Source organism: Aplidium turbinatum, chromosome 18 (genome assembly GCF_918807975.1).
Source record: "Aplidium turbinatum chromosome 18, kaAplTurb1.1, whole genome shotgun sequence".
NCBI classification, from domain to species: Eukaryota; Metazoa; Chordata; class Ascidiacea; order Aplousobranchia; family Polyclinidae; genus Aplidium; species Aplidium turbinatum.
Genome location: NC_137489.1, coordinates 12,476,327 through 12,489,094, shown reverse-complemented (window position 1 = coordinate 12,489,094; position 12,768 = coordinate 12,476,327). Strand labels below are relative to the sequence as shown.

The 12,768-nt window shown below is 37.1% G+C and overlaps 1 protein-coding gene across 4 annotated transcripts in view; it reads right to left on the bottom strand.

Moving 5' to 3' along the window:
* LOC145787988 (baculoviral IAP repeat-containing protein 2-like) overlaps nt 1-12,768 on the bottom strand; it is a 44,325-nt gene that overhangs the window by 9,337 nt on the left and 22,220 nt on the right. For 3 of the 4 annotated variants that reach the window (XM_082599827.1, XM_082599828.1, XM_082599829.1), the window contains exons 16-17: nt 4,792-4,874; nt 4,451-4,581 (exon numbers count right to left, since the gene is read on the bottom strand). In XM_082599827.1, coding sequence (XP_082455953.1) covers nt 4,451-4,581; nt 4,792-4,874 — 214 coding nt within the window. Of the gene's footprint in view, nt 1-2,922; nt 3,983-4,450; nt 4,582-4,791; nt 4,875-12,768 lie in introns of those variants that run through there. The other variant, XM_082599830.1, reaches the window with a different exon arrangement.

Genomic DNA, 12,768 nt, shown 5'->3' with positions numbered 1-12,768 from the left:
ATATCCCTAGGGCGGACTATGAAGAGCTTTTACAACTACTTCTTTTTAGTTTTCAAGCACCCCTCCCACACAAGCCATTCAATTTAAAAAAAACAGGTGCAATTCATAAAGCTCGATGGATGGCTAAAGTGATTTATGCAATAAAGCTTTCATTGCTATCTATGGAGGCGGAAAAAGTGATGGATCCAAATAATGCCAGAAAATGCTTGATTTTACAACCCAAGGACACTAAAAAGGTGAAAAGATATGCAATGTATCTTTTGTATGTGTACATTCCTTGGTGGTTTCGTTGTGGTTCTGCAATATCTGCTCCAAAGGCTGACCTAGCAATGATAAAAACATTGCATCAATACAAACAGACTGATGCAATAGCAGCGTCAAGTGCATTAAAAAAGCTCCATTTACATTTGTGGTACTTGACTGAAGAGATGGTCCCACTTTCCCTGTTTGATGACCACGTTAAGGATGAAGAGAAATGGGAAATTGCTCAAGCTCTGTTAAAAGTTAAGGAATCAGCTCCATCAGTCCCTCAAAAGAGACAAGGTAATGGAAAGCCAACATTTCCAATGCTGGTTGATGAAAAATCTTCCCTGGCAGACTTGATAGGAGAAGATTCATGGTACTTTTTAAACTGTTAAAGTTGGAAACAGATTTTTTTAAAAGAGATGTTAAAGAGTGGCCAAAAGATAAACAGTATTTAACTGGAAGAAAAAAATCAGCATTAATTACTGTTGTTAATGACTGCTCAGAGAGAGGAGTTAAGTTGGCCACAGACTTCCAACCATCAGCTAAAATACCAAAACGCTTTGAGAATACACTTCAAGTGGTGGAGAAAAGCAGATCCAATAGGCCAAACTTAAGGAAAAAGCCGCTCACATAAGATATGGTAGATTTATCAATTGTCTTACCAAGTGAGCAATACATCATTATTCATTACATTATATGGTTTCTACCATTCATTTTTGTACACTTTTTTTATTCCAAGAGAATCTCCTGATAAGCAAGCATGCACATGTATTCCTCACATTGTACTAAGACAGAAACGTGTTTTTGATGTGTTGATATATTTCACTCTATCAGTGTGTGTTGTGTATGTGTATCTGTTCAATTGGAAACTGGGTATGGCAGCAAATAACAGCAGGCTTGCTTTACACCAAGATAGAAATAATGCAAAAACTTGTGTAACAACATTAAAATAATACAAATTGGCTATGAACTAACTTTATTAGGCCAGTTATCACAAAATCAGATATTTTATAGCAAATGATATTTCAAAAATTGATTGATTTTCAAATCTTTTTGTATTATGCATGAACATACAAACCCTGTCACAAAATCGAAAATTAAAATTCACATCAAACTGCAAATTTTTTGGCAGATTTGAATTAAATCAAGTAGTTGCGATGATGTTGATACCAAACACCATTTGTCTATCTTGTTTGGTTTTTGAGTTATTGCGATTTTAGTGAAGCGGATTTGGGGGGTTGCGGAGGTGGTGGTAGGGGAGGTCCCACAACCCCCATAATTTTTTTGGCTGAATCTGACCTAAAATGGACACCATTTATCAATGGCACAACTTTGATTTAAAAAATAAGGGGGAGATGATGCACCCTACTGTATGTGACACCGACAAATAAATTTCCATAACATATCAGTTACAATCCACTGTAACTTTGTAATATTAACATTTTGATCTCTTAAAAATAATGATCCTAATTATTAAATTTTCAAATAATAATGTTATAGTTTGTTCAAGTTGCTTAGTACCTCTGATCAGACCATTGATCACAGTACCTGCATGATTTTTGTTGTTGTCAAATTCTATGTTTGGTCTGTTTATAAAATAGTCGCTGCTTGTCTGATGGGCTTCTTTTGTTATGCTGATGAATGCATGAACTGTTTGTAACGAAAGCTCACGTAGCAGGATACTGATTCGTATATATTTTACACATACTTTTTGTTTCAATGTTGCATAAGACCAATAATAATGAATATAATAATGAATAAGACCTTCTGATGATCCGTTAGGTGAAACAATTTGTAAAGGCTTCAGATAGTAATAACTATATTTGATTTAATTTGCTCTGCTTTGCTTTTTTGCTTAGCATTGAGCACTTTTTTGTAGTATTGATAGTTTTCATTGTTTTTTACTTTTTGTTTCAATGTTGCATATGTATTTTACAGGTATTTTAGTATTAAGATGTTTATTTTGAAAAATAAACAATTAATAATTTCTCTTTGTAAATTAGTAATTTCTCAATGTTTTGTTTACAGCCGGTTTGTTTTGACCAGTAACTTTGACAAAGTACGATATTGTTACCTCATAAGACCTCATCGTTCTGGTCAAGTTTTTTAGTGTATTTAATATATATGAATGTTCATTTACATCAGATATAGTCATTACTTTCTAAAACCTCTACAGCTTGTTTCAACCTAAAAGGGAGATCATCACAAAGTAATTATTCAAATAGAATCTATTTGAATAAGGACCTTCTAGTAAGGTTTTAGAAAGTAATTAATAACCGTATGACATGTGATGCAATTTGCTCTGCTTGGCGTTTTTGCTTGGCATTGAGCATTTTTTGTGAGACATTTTGTTTGATCTTTTTATTTCATGTGGGTGATACCAGTGTTAATGTTTAATTTTTGTCTGTTTTTGTTTGTAATTAGAGCATGTAGTCAATTTTTTTTAAATGTTATAACCTATTAAACTTCATCCAGTTGTAAACTTTCTGCAGTTCAGTGTTTGCATTGTGTTACAAATTAATTTCACATTTGTCACTAATCGTAATGTGAGTGTCATGTGTAAAAAGCTTAGTTAAATTTAGTAATAAAGGAGAGGTCCTAGTGTTGATCCTTGTGATAGACTAACCTGCCTTGAGTACGAAAAGTTTTATTAACGACCGTGTTGCCGATTACGGATATAGCTTTTTAACAACTGCAATAAAAAGACTCGAAAATTACATACTTGCGGTTTCTATAGTGCAATCGACTGTGTCGAAAGCTTGAAATATTAAAAACCTTTGGTAAGATGAACAACACAGCGACGCTTCAGAAGATGAATTTTATTATTGTTGGTATATTCCAAACACATTACGACAAAGTGTACATGACTGAAGTGTAAAGCTGCAAAGTGTACAACTACACGATTTAAAACAGATGTAAAAGATATCAAAATCCTTAGGTGTCACAGAATATAACACAAGATGACAGTAGCTACACAAATACTGGCAACTATTACATGCAAAGACTAACAGGCTACGAGTACAAAGTTTTGTAGTCGTAATATTCATAAGGCAGAAGCATTACAGATAGTATGCACTGAATATGTGGAAACAAACAACGTAACCGGCAATAATTAAATGTAAGCAAATGTAGTTTGCGCTGAATCAACAGTGTTTCGAAATTAAAGAAATCTCATACAAGCATTTACAAAAAATTATGCAATATTTTTACATATACTTATCTAGATTCAAGAGGTTGAAACAAAGTAAACTTAGCCTACCTAACTACGACTTACCTTTTACCAAATCAAAACTGGTACAATTAGTTAAAAACACACAAAGAATTGAACTTTGCTCTGCCTTTTTTGCTTATTAGTAGCCTGCTTTCCTTGCTTGCAAGTAAGCAGTTACAAAAAAATCAACTCCAGGTGTTCTTGTTGTTACTGCCAGTTATTGAGTTGCAAGTGCGTAAGGCCGCTGCACAAACTTCCTGTGATTCATTTTAGCGCTGAAGTAACACTAACTGTGCGAATAGCACAATGCGGTGGCGTACAAATTATTAAAAACCACAACGTGCATGCATATTATTGTTACATTTGTAATTACCATTTTGGATTGGGAGAGGAGTAATTTTATTGTACCATAAATAAATTTTCAACCAAAATTACTTGAGTTGAATAGCACTATTCAAGCAAAAACCAAAAAATAATTCAAAATATTCCAGCTTTTTTTGCGGATTTATTCGTAATTCTGCAGACCTAGAACAATGTGATTCAACTCAATTACTATTGTCGATTATCGGTTTGTCAAGAATAGGGTAATTTAGTCATTGTACAGTTCAGTAGATAGACCTTCCAGTCAGTAAACATTATGTAAATCATGGTAATGTTAACACGATTTTCTGGTTTTTCTTTTTGGATTATTCAAGAATTGAATGAAACCTTTGCATCGCCCTTAAGAGAAAAATCCATTCAAACCATAACAAACCAAAAATAGCGCTAATGCAGTATGTCACAAAGCACAACTTCTTTGATCACTTAAAAAACTGGTAATGCGGTTTTGTAAGACTCCATGGATCAATTATTTCTTTATTTGTTTTGTAATCAAAAGTTTGAGTAACAAACCTCCTTTTCGTTTAGAAACAAATACTGATTGAATATTTTTTGTATCTACTAATACTAATACTGATACTAAATACTGATACTATCTTTTTGTATCTACGGTACCTGGAACTTTAACATTAGTTGCTTGAAGTGAAGAAGCTCCACTTATGTCACCTTCATGGTTCACAGCGTGAAGCGAAGAAATGCTTCGGCCTTCGTTGGTGAGTATGCTGCTGTCACCAATCTCTAGTGATCTGATAAAGTACACTTTTCAGATAAATAAAAAAAAAACTTACATTTAGTGAACCTAGCAGTTAAAATATTAAATAATTTAAAAGCAGCTAAGTTCAGATATTGCTTCAAAACTATTTTTTAATTTTTGCATACAAATCAAACCATATTCGCATAAGCAGCACGTTGGCTTAAAATTGGCTATTTATAGCTAACGTTAGTATTAAACGTACCTTTCAAAAATGTTTTCAATTGGAATTTCATCAATTCCTGTTTGTTCTGTTGACATGACATTTAAAGCATGTAGTGTGTTCACCTGTTACAGAATCAAACACAACAAAATTATAAGGCAAAGCTTAATTATCGTGAACAAGAAAACTTTATTGTGATGACTAAGACATATACGTATATAACCATAACGACCAAGTAGTGAGTTTTCTCTACTAATGGAGAAACCGCTCTGCAGAGAGTAGAATACAACAGTGTGAAATGAACCCAACAAACATGCAGTTCAACCTTTAAAAAGCTGGTGAACGTAAATGTGATTTGTATGAATAAGACCTATAGACCTGCCTAAATACCTACTGGAGTTTACATAAATACCGTACCATTAAAAAAATTTATGTGTTTTTCAATTCTGATAATTCTGAACATTCATATATTGACTCTTCTAAAAAGAAATTAAGATCTTAAATAACACAAAACAAATTATCTCAAAAAAACCTACTGCAAATAACTACTCAGTTATATACTTTCCCATAATCCAGCATCCTTTATCTGTCTGTACAATATCTGTTAGGAGAAGGTGCTGGTCTGTATTGGAGCGTCTGAGAATAGCTCTTGGTTAGTAGCTCTTGGTTGGGCTGCAAAGAAACTCTGAGGAAAACCGAAAATGCCTTAACAGTTTGAGTTGGGATGGCAGTCATGACAGGCCATCTTGTAAAATACATGTTTCCTAACCAAATAAGATTCAGGAAATTTTCTTGCGCTGTTTGTTGCACGTATGTATAGGCAAAGACAGTATGTGCTGCAACGATTGCCGGCACCGGGTAGGCTACAAAAGAAATGCAGTCAATTAGATTACTTGTCGGAAGACCTTGACTTTAGATGCTGTTGATATTTAGTAACAGCCCGCCTGATCAATGGAAGAAGGCAAACAAATGCTCATTGAGACGTTGAGAGGTAGGCTCCTTTCTGCAGCTGCATAATGCGATGACACAACCGGCTTGGAATGCCTTTAAAGAACTGCGTTGCCGAATCGAAGATCACACCACCTGTCTTGCAAGAGGCTTGGGATAGTGTATGACACTTTGTGTGCAGAGTATCATGCTCTACGCCACTGAGGTCCGGCTTCGAATAATCCCAAATTACAGGTATACATTGTTCATAACGCAATGATAGCAATGATTATACCAATATGCGATGTCAGGCCCAAAAACCTAAACATGTGTTGCTGGATCGATTGAGTCTTGCTGACATAGATCTTATTTTTGGGAAAAAAACTCCGCTGGTATGAACGTGTGGAAAGATCCAGCAGTGACGTTGGCATACAATCTACAAAGTCCAGGAAAACGTGGAGGTGGTTGGTCAAAGTGGACTTGGACAGAGAATTTTTTTGTTGTGCGTGAGCCTCTGGGGCCGAGGGTCGATCCTTTTACTATCCTAGATTCACGATGTTTGCGGACTAGACTACACTGGAAGGTTGCTAGAGTCTAGAGTAGCCAGTCTCTGGTTTCATCATCAAAGACTCGCAAACTTTCCACTTCATTGGGTGACTTAAAAATGGTACAATCGTTGATGATGTGGTATGCGGTCTGTTTCTCACCATAACATTTACAAAAACAAGAAGAGGCCATTTTCCATCGGTAAATGGTTGGTAGTAGAAAAGTAGGAATTCCAGCGCATTTTAAAATTATGACTTAAAATGTTGTGAAAAGCCTATAATTTCAGGAATGACTTAAAATGTTGTGAGAAATAATTTAGAAGTCACATGACCCAGATACACAAAACAGGAAATACTTTGGGTAACGCCATGGTGCTTCCCCAGACAGTTTTGGAAAAAATCCTCGTGTTGATAAGAAATGTGTAACACGTCGATTGGTTTACATACCTTCAGAGCGTTATGTAATTCGATCTCATTAGCGCTCGCTGATTTGTTTCTCATTATGTTTTTTCGAAGCTAGATGTTGAGATTTGCTTCCAACGCTGTAAGTTCTATCACACATTTCACAAGGAAAATCTTTTCCTTCCATGTATGTCCGTATTGCAGCATTGTATCGTTCACGTTTTGTATCATACATTGACAATTGTATATTTGATTGGTCGACCTCTAGTCATTTTGTTTTATTTATACGTTTGACTTTCTTTAAAAACCTATGTTCATAAAACGATCCATGAATTGGTTTGCCACTCAAGTCTTCAATCTTAAACGTAACTGGGCTTGTCTTCAACAATTTAAAAAACTTCTTCGGTCCAATTAGGTGTATAGCCTTTGTCGAAAACCTTCCTTTTGTATTTGCTTATTCTAACAAAGTCAACTACGTTAAATTTTGGTTTTCCGAGTGGTAATCGGTCCTCATATAAATTGTAAGCAACATCACCAGAGTTCTTTTTTAAACTTGCTTCAGCCGGTGTCATTTTCATGGAAGAATGCTTTTTGTTGTACTTTTCTAACAAATCAGGAAGCCATTCAACAAACCGTGATGATCTTGTTTCCATGTTTTGCTTCCACATTTTTTCCTTTATCGTTCGATTCCATCTTTCAACCACAGATGATTTCTCTTCGTTTTCTGTTATGTACATTTTTATTTCAGCTTTCTTCACATGTTGATTGAAAAATTCTTTCCTTTTATCAACCCATACCATTTTGGTCTTCTCCCAGATTGTTTAAAAATACTCTGAAAAGCTTTTGCGACTGTTTCACCCTTTTTGTCTTTTAGCGTTTCAATAAAACCAAATTTAGAAAACACATCAATTACCATCAACACGTACGGTACCACACACCATTGCCCCACTTGGAAAATTTTTGTATTTCAATTAAATCTGCAGCTCAAATTTCATCAACTTCTTTTGAAAAAATACCTGTCGTCAATTAAATTTTCGTCTTATTGGTTTATGCAACTCTTCAGCTAGTAGACCCTCCTTTTTTACCCCCAAACCTAATTTGTATTTTGTTCCAATTGCTCCTTGAACCAGATTATTATCGAATGACTCCCTGATTCCTTTTGTTTTTGTCTTGGACAAGCTGTTCGGCATGGATTTGCCACATTTCAACTTTCTAGCTTTGTTGTTATTATCCCGATAGCATATGTCATGTTTCAAAGCGATTGCATCAACTTGATTAAACGGTTCTTGACCAGAGAGTGTTAATCTAAAGCAGGGGTGGGGAACCTTTTTAGTATTGCGGGCCACATAAAATGAGAAATAACACAGGCGGGCCACTAAAAATTTCGGAATTTTATTTACAGATAAAAAATGCAGCGAAGTAGACAATGATTTATTTCACTTTCACAGCTAGTGGGATGGCTGAAAGTTTTTATATTTGGTGAGTTGTTTGATGTCTGCTGACGCGGAAGATGTTGCAACTCTTAACTGCATCTCCACGCTTTTGTTTTTGACCAATCTTTCTGGAACATTCTGCCTTTGATCACCAATCTTTCTTTTCTTTCCAGAAGCTATTATACAACGTAAAATTTTGCTAATTTGAGAAGTAGGCTACTCAAAACACTTTTCACGAATGGCATAACTGACCGATTAACAATCACTGGTCACATTGTGACGTACACATTGTTGTTACAAATGGCCTTCTATGATGGATTAATTAGTCATAGGAGGCCATTCGCAATATACCGAGAATGCAGAGCCTACTCTTTTTTGAGCTGTTGTTTCAATATATTTTGGGTAAAGAAATTTTGACGCGGGCCACATGGAACAGTCACGCGGGCCGCATTCGGCCCGCGGGCCGCAGGTTCCCCACCCCTGATCTAAAGGATTGAAAGGGCCTGTGTATTTGTGACTTGGTAAGGTGAAGCCTCCTTTTAGTCTTGGTAGTTTTCCGATCAGTGAGTGAATATCAAGTAATCCACCTCTTTTGTTATTGGAAACAAAACTTGTTTTCGTTGTTCCACAGTTAGCACAAACACTTTTTAACATCAGTCGACACCCTTTTGTTTTTTCAATATGCTCACTTCCTGTAACGCATTTAGTCTTCTTTCTTACTTTGACGCAATAGGTTTCTATATCAGTTTGTTTAATATGGAAAAAAACATTTCTTTTCTCATCACATCAGCTCCTCTTTAAAATATTGAATAAACATTTCATTGAATTCACTCGGGTTGTCATGAAAATCTTTTAAATTTCATCAAGAAGTCTTCCTTTATTCCGTTATGATATATGATAGATACAATAATACACACACGCAATAATTGAACTCATGTTCTGAATTTGTGAGTCATTGAAAATCGGAATTTTTCTTCTGGAAGTTTTCATATAATCAACAATTTCAATCGAGGGAACAAGTCCAAATGAATCAAAATATTCAACACAACCTGAAATTGGTTCGTTCAATACAGAAACCCAATGGTTTTCCGGTCCTGCAAAGTAATCTTGCAAATTAATTATCATCGATTCGTCATTTTTAATTCTTTCTGGAAGCATGTCTTTAAAAAACACACCTCTAAAATTTAGTTGTTTTTTCATCAATCTTCTAGAGCACTGAAAATCCCATCTGCGTGTTTTTGCATCAGAGTTTTCGAAATATGCAAGTCCACACCTCGGTTTTGTTGTTTTGCTTTCTCAATTTTGTTGATCTGTCTCTTTGTTAGCAAAAGTGCTGCATTTGTTGGACCACGTAGACTTGCAGAAGACAATCGCATGGAGACCTCTGATTTCTTTTTCCCAGCAGAGACAATTTTTCTTTTCTGATTTTCTGACAAATTCAAATCAAATTTTAAACAGCACATCTTGACCTTTAATACATACACGAGAAAATTATTACTCATAAAATCAAACCAAGAATTGGTATGTTCTTGAACGGAGAGTTTTTCCCCAAGATAAGACCAGATCCATGAATTAGTTTTGGAAAGTAATATGCAGTCCCAGACCCGGTTCCTGGTTATCTTAATTCTTTCTCGTGAAGACTAGGTATAATTGTTCCGTCTAAGGTAGCGAGTAGAGTTTCAAGAAATCTACCTTGCTTTTGAGCTTAAACCTGTGATTTGGTTAATTTAATTGTTACTCCGGTTCTTCTTGTTTTCGCGGTGTTTATCTGTTTTACTTGTGTTTTCGTCAAGCCCAAGTTTTCTCTGGCTCCGGTGAGTTGCATGTAAGTCAACTTCAAGTCCACACCTGTTTTCTCTTGATAAGCGTTCTTAACCTTTTGATTATGATTTTCTGTCAAATTCACAGCATGTGATTCGTACATGTCCATTATTTTACACAATTAATTTTTTTTTAACAATTATATTCATTCTCCCAGAGAACCCTGAAAGCACTAATTGTCGATCGGATAAAATGACAGCGTGGACGTTGAAAGAACAATCAGCGTCGTTTGGTAGGTTTCGAAAGTTTCCTCCAAGAGTGAATTTTAACTCAATGTCTGCAGGTGAATTCTTTAAATGGTCCTTGTGTTTGGAGACGTCAAAATGATCAATTGGATACAAATCTGCCCAGTCTTCCGCACTTAGTTGTGATCCAGTATCCGTGTCTTGGTATTTACTGTATTTACAGCATCCATGAAACTTATGTTATGTACGATCTTGTGTAGATTCTGTTCCCTTGATTAAAGTTGCATTCAAATTCACGTTTGGGGTATTGTGGAGAGTTAATTCGACAACTGATTCTTCTCACGTCTGTATTGTCAAAGACCATATTGTTCATGTTTTAGTTTTCATCTCGTTCTGATGATTGAAATGCAACAAAAATGTGTCGAGGTAGTTCAGACCCTGACTGAGTTGTAATTCTCCACATTGGGTTAGTTTGGGTTGCTTGAAATTGCTTTTGATAAAACCTGATTTGTTCGAAATGTAGATTCTTAAGATGACCTTGGAGTAGATGTTTGTCGAGTTCAGTTTGCAATTGGATAATTCGGAACCACTTTTGGCATCCAAAGACTCATGTGACTGATGTTGAACTTTCCATCTGCGACCCCCAATGCTTTAACGATTGCATTGGAGGCCAGGCTTCTTCTTAAATTTAATGTGTGTTTGACCCCTCGAAAAACTTTGTCAATATCTCTACAAAATCCGAAAATCTGTGAAAGTGGGAGGAGCAGTTGGGCTTGCTTGTCACCTGTCGTAATCTTTTGTCTTGCAGTGAAACCTCGGTTTGCAATTGCATTCTGGTTGATTTTTTCAATTATCGCTCTAACACCATCTCTTACAGCAGCTGGGTTTGCATCGTCTGAGACGCCACCTAAGTTTTGAATGAGACTTGAAGCAGCGTTCCCAGTGTCTCGATACCAAAGCATATTTGAGGCAGTTGATCTACTGTAATCGTCTGAAAACATAACAATTGTACTAGCCTGTGGGAGATTGTTATTAACGTCTTCAATGATTTGATTGTTGACTAAATATTGAGCAGACTGAAACAGAGACCACCCGTTATTGACCAACGACACCGCATCGTTTTCAACGTAATCAGCACCAGCATTAGTTTAGAGTTTTCAATGGATTTTTAACACAGCTTTGTGAGGCAACAAAAAAACATCATCATCTTTAGTTCCAAATGTTTGGTTATATTTATTCACGTCAACATCCCTCGGAAGATACTCGATGTATTCATATTCTTGGATTGAGTCATCTTCCGGGTTTTCTTCTGAAATTTTAAGTACGTCGTTTACTATTTTCAATGTCTTTTATATTAAACTTTTTTTGTCTCTCAAAGTCTCCTGAAAACTGATCGAGAAATAAGGTTTGAAATAATCGCTCTTGATCTGTCGTTGAGTATTTGATGCGTTGTAGTTGACCCCCGGCAATTGCTAGAGAAACGACAAGTTTTTTCTTCATCAAATAAGATGAATTTCTGTTGATTATTGTATTTCCAAAACAGAGGACATTCTTGACCTTATCATAAACATTTTAAAGCAAATTTCCACTAATGATTTTTCTTTTTTTGAATCTTCTGTTTCTTTGACTAATCATTTATTATCCGAATGGTTTTTTTCAGGTTGTCAATCGATATAAAGTGTAACCCGTTCACCGTTTAAATCAATTTTTTTTCCATCTTGGTCCTGAACCTGAATCTAGAAGACACCTTGAGCCAGGACATGCAAACCATCTCAGCTTATCTCCAGAACTGGCGACTGAAACTCAACGAAACCAAAACTGTGGCGGCAGCTTTCCACCTACACAATCGGGAAGCTGATCGTGAGCTACATGTCCACAACAACGGAAAACCTCTGTCCTTCTGCCCCGAGCCAAGGTACCTTGGGGTGACACTAGACAGATCGCTCACATACCGCCACCATTTGGTGTCACTGCGCAAGAAACTGACATCCTGCGCTGCATTACTGAAGCGCCTGGCAGGCTCTAGCTGGGGGGCGAGGGCTGACACTTTGCGAATAGCAGCCTTAGCCCTTGTCTACTCTTCAGCAGAGTACTGTGCACCTGTCTGGTGCCGCAGTGCTCACTGCCACAACATCGACACTGCCATAAACAGCGCCCTGCGCACAGTGACCGGATGCCTGCGTCCCACACCATTGGACAATCTCCCCATTCTCGCTGGCATCCAACCTGCTGAGCTTCGTCGCGAAGAAGCCACTCTGTCCCTCGGTCGACGGGCACTGGGGCCTAATCATCTTCTCCACCACAAGATCTCTGCCTTCCCAAACGGGCACCCCCGCCGACTGAAATCAAGACACCCATTCGTGCCAGCCGCTCGGCTTCTGATCAACGAAGCTGATGAACAAGACATCTCTGCGGCTACTTGGGCGGACCATAAATGGAATTCTGAATGGAGGTCAAGCACCACCAGACTCCATTCATTCATCCCCGACGTCGACACACGCCCAATCGGCCTGACACTACAGAGACAGGCGTGGGTGCGCCTCAACCGTCTCCGTACGGGCGTCGGCCTTTTCCGCTCAACCATGCACCAATGGGGAATGGCTTCTTCCTCCTCCTGTGAATGTGGTGCCGAGGAACAGACCGCAGACCACATCATCAATGACTGTACCATCTTCAAGCCACCTAACGGAGTGGAAGGTCTGCGCG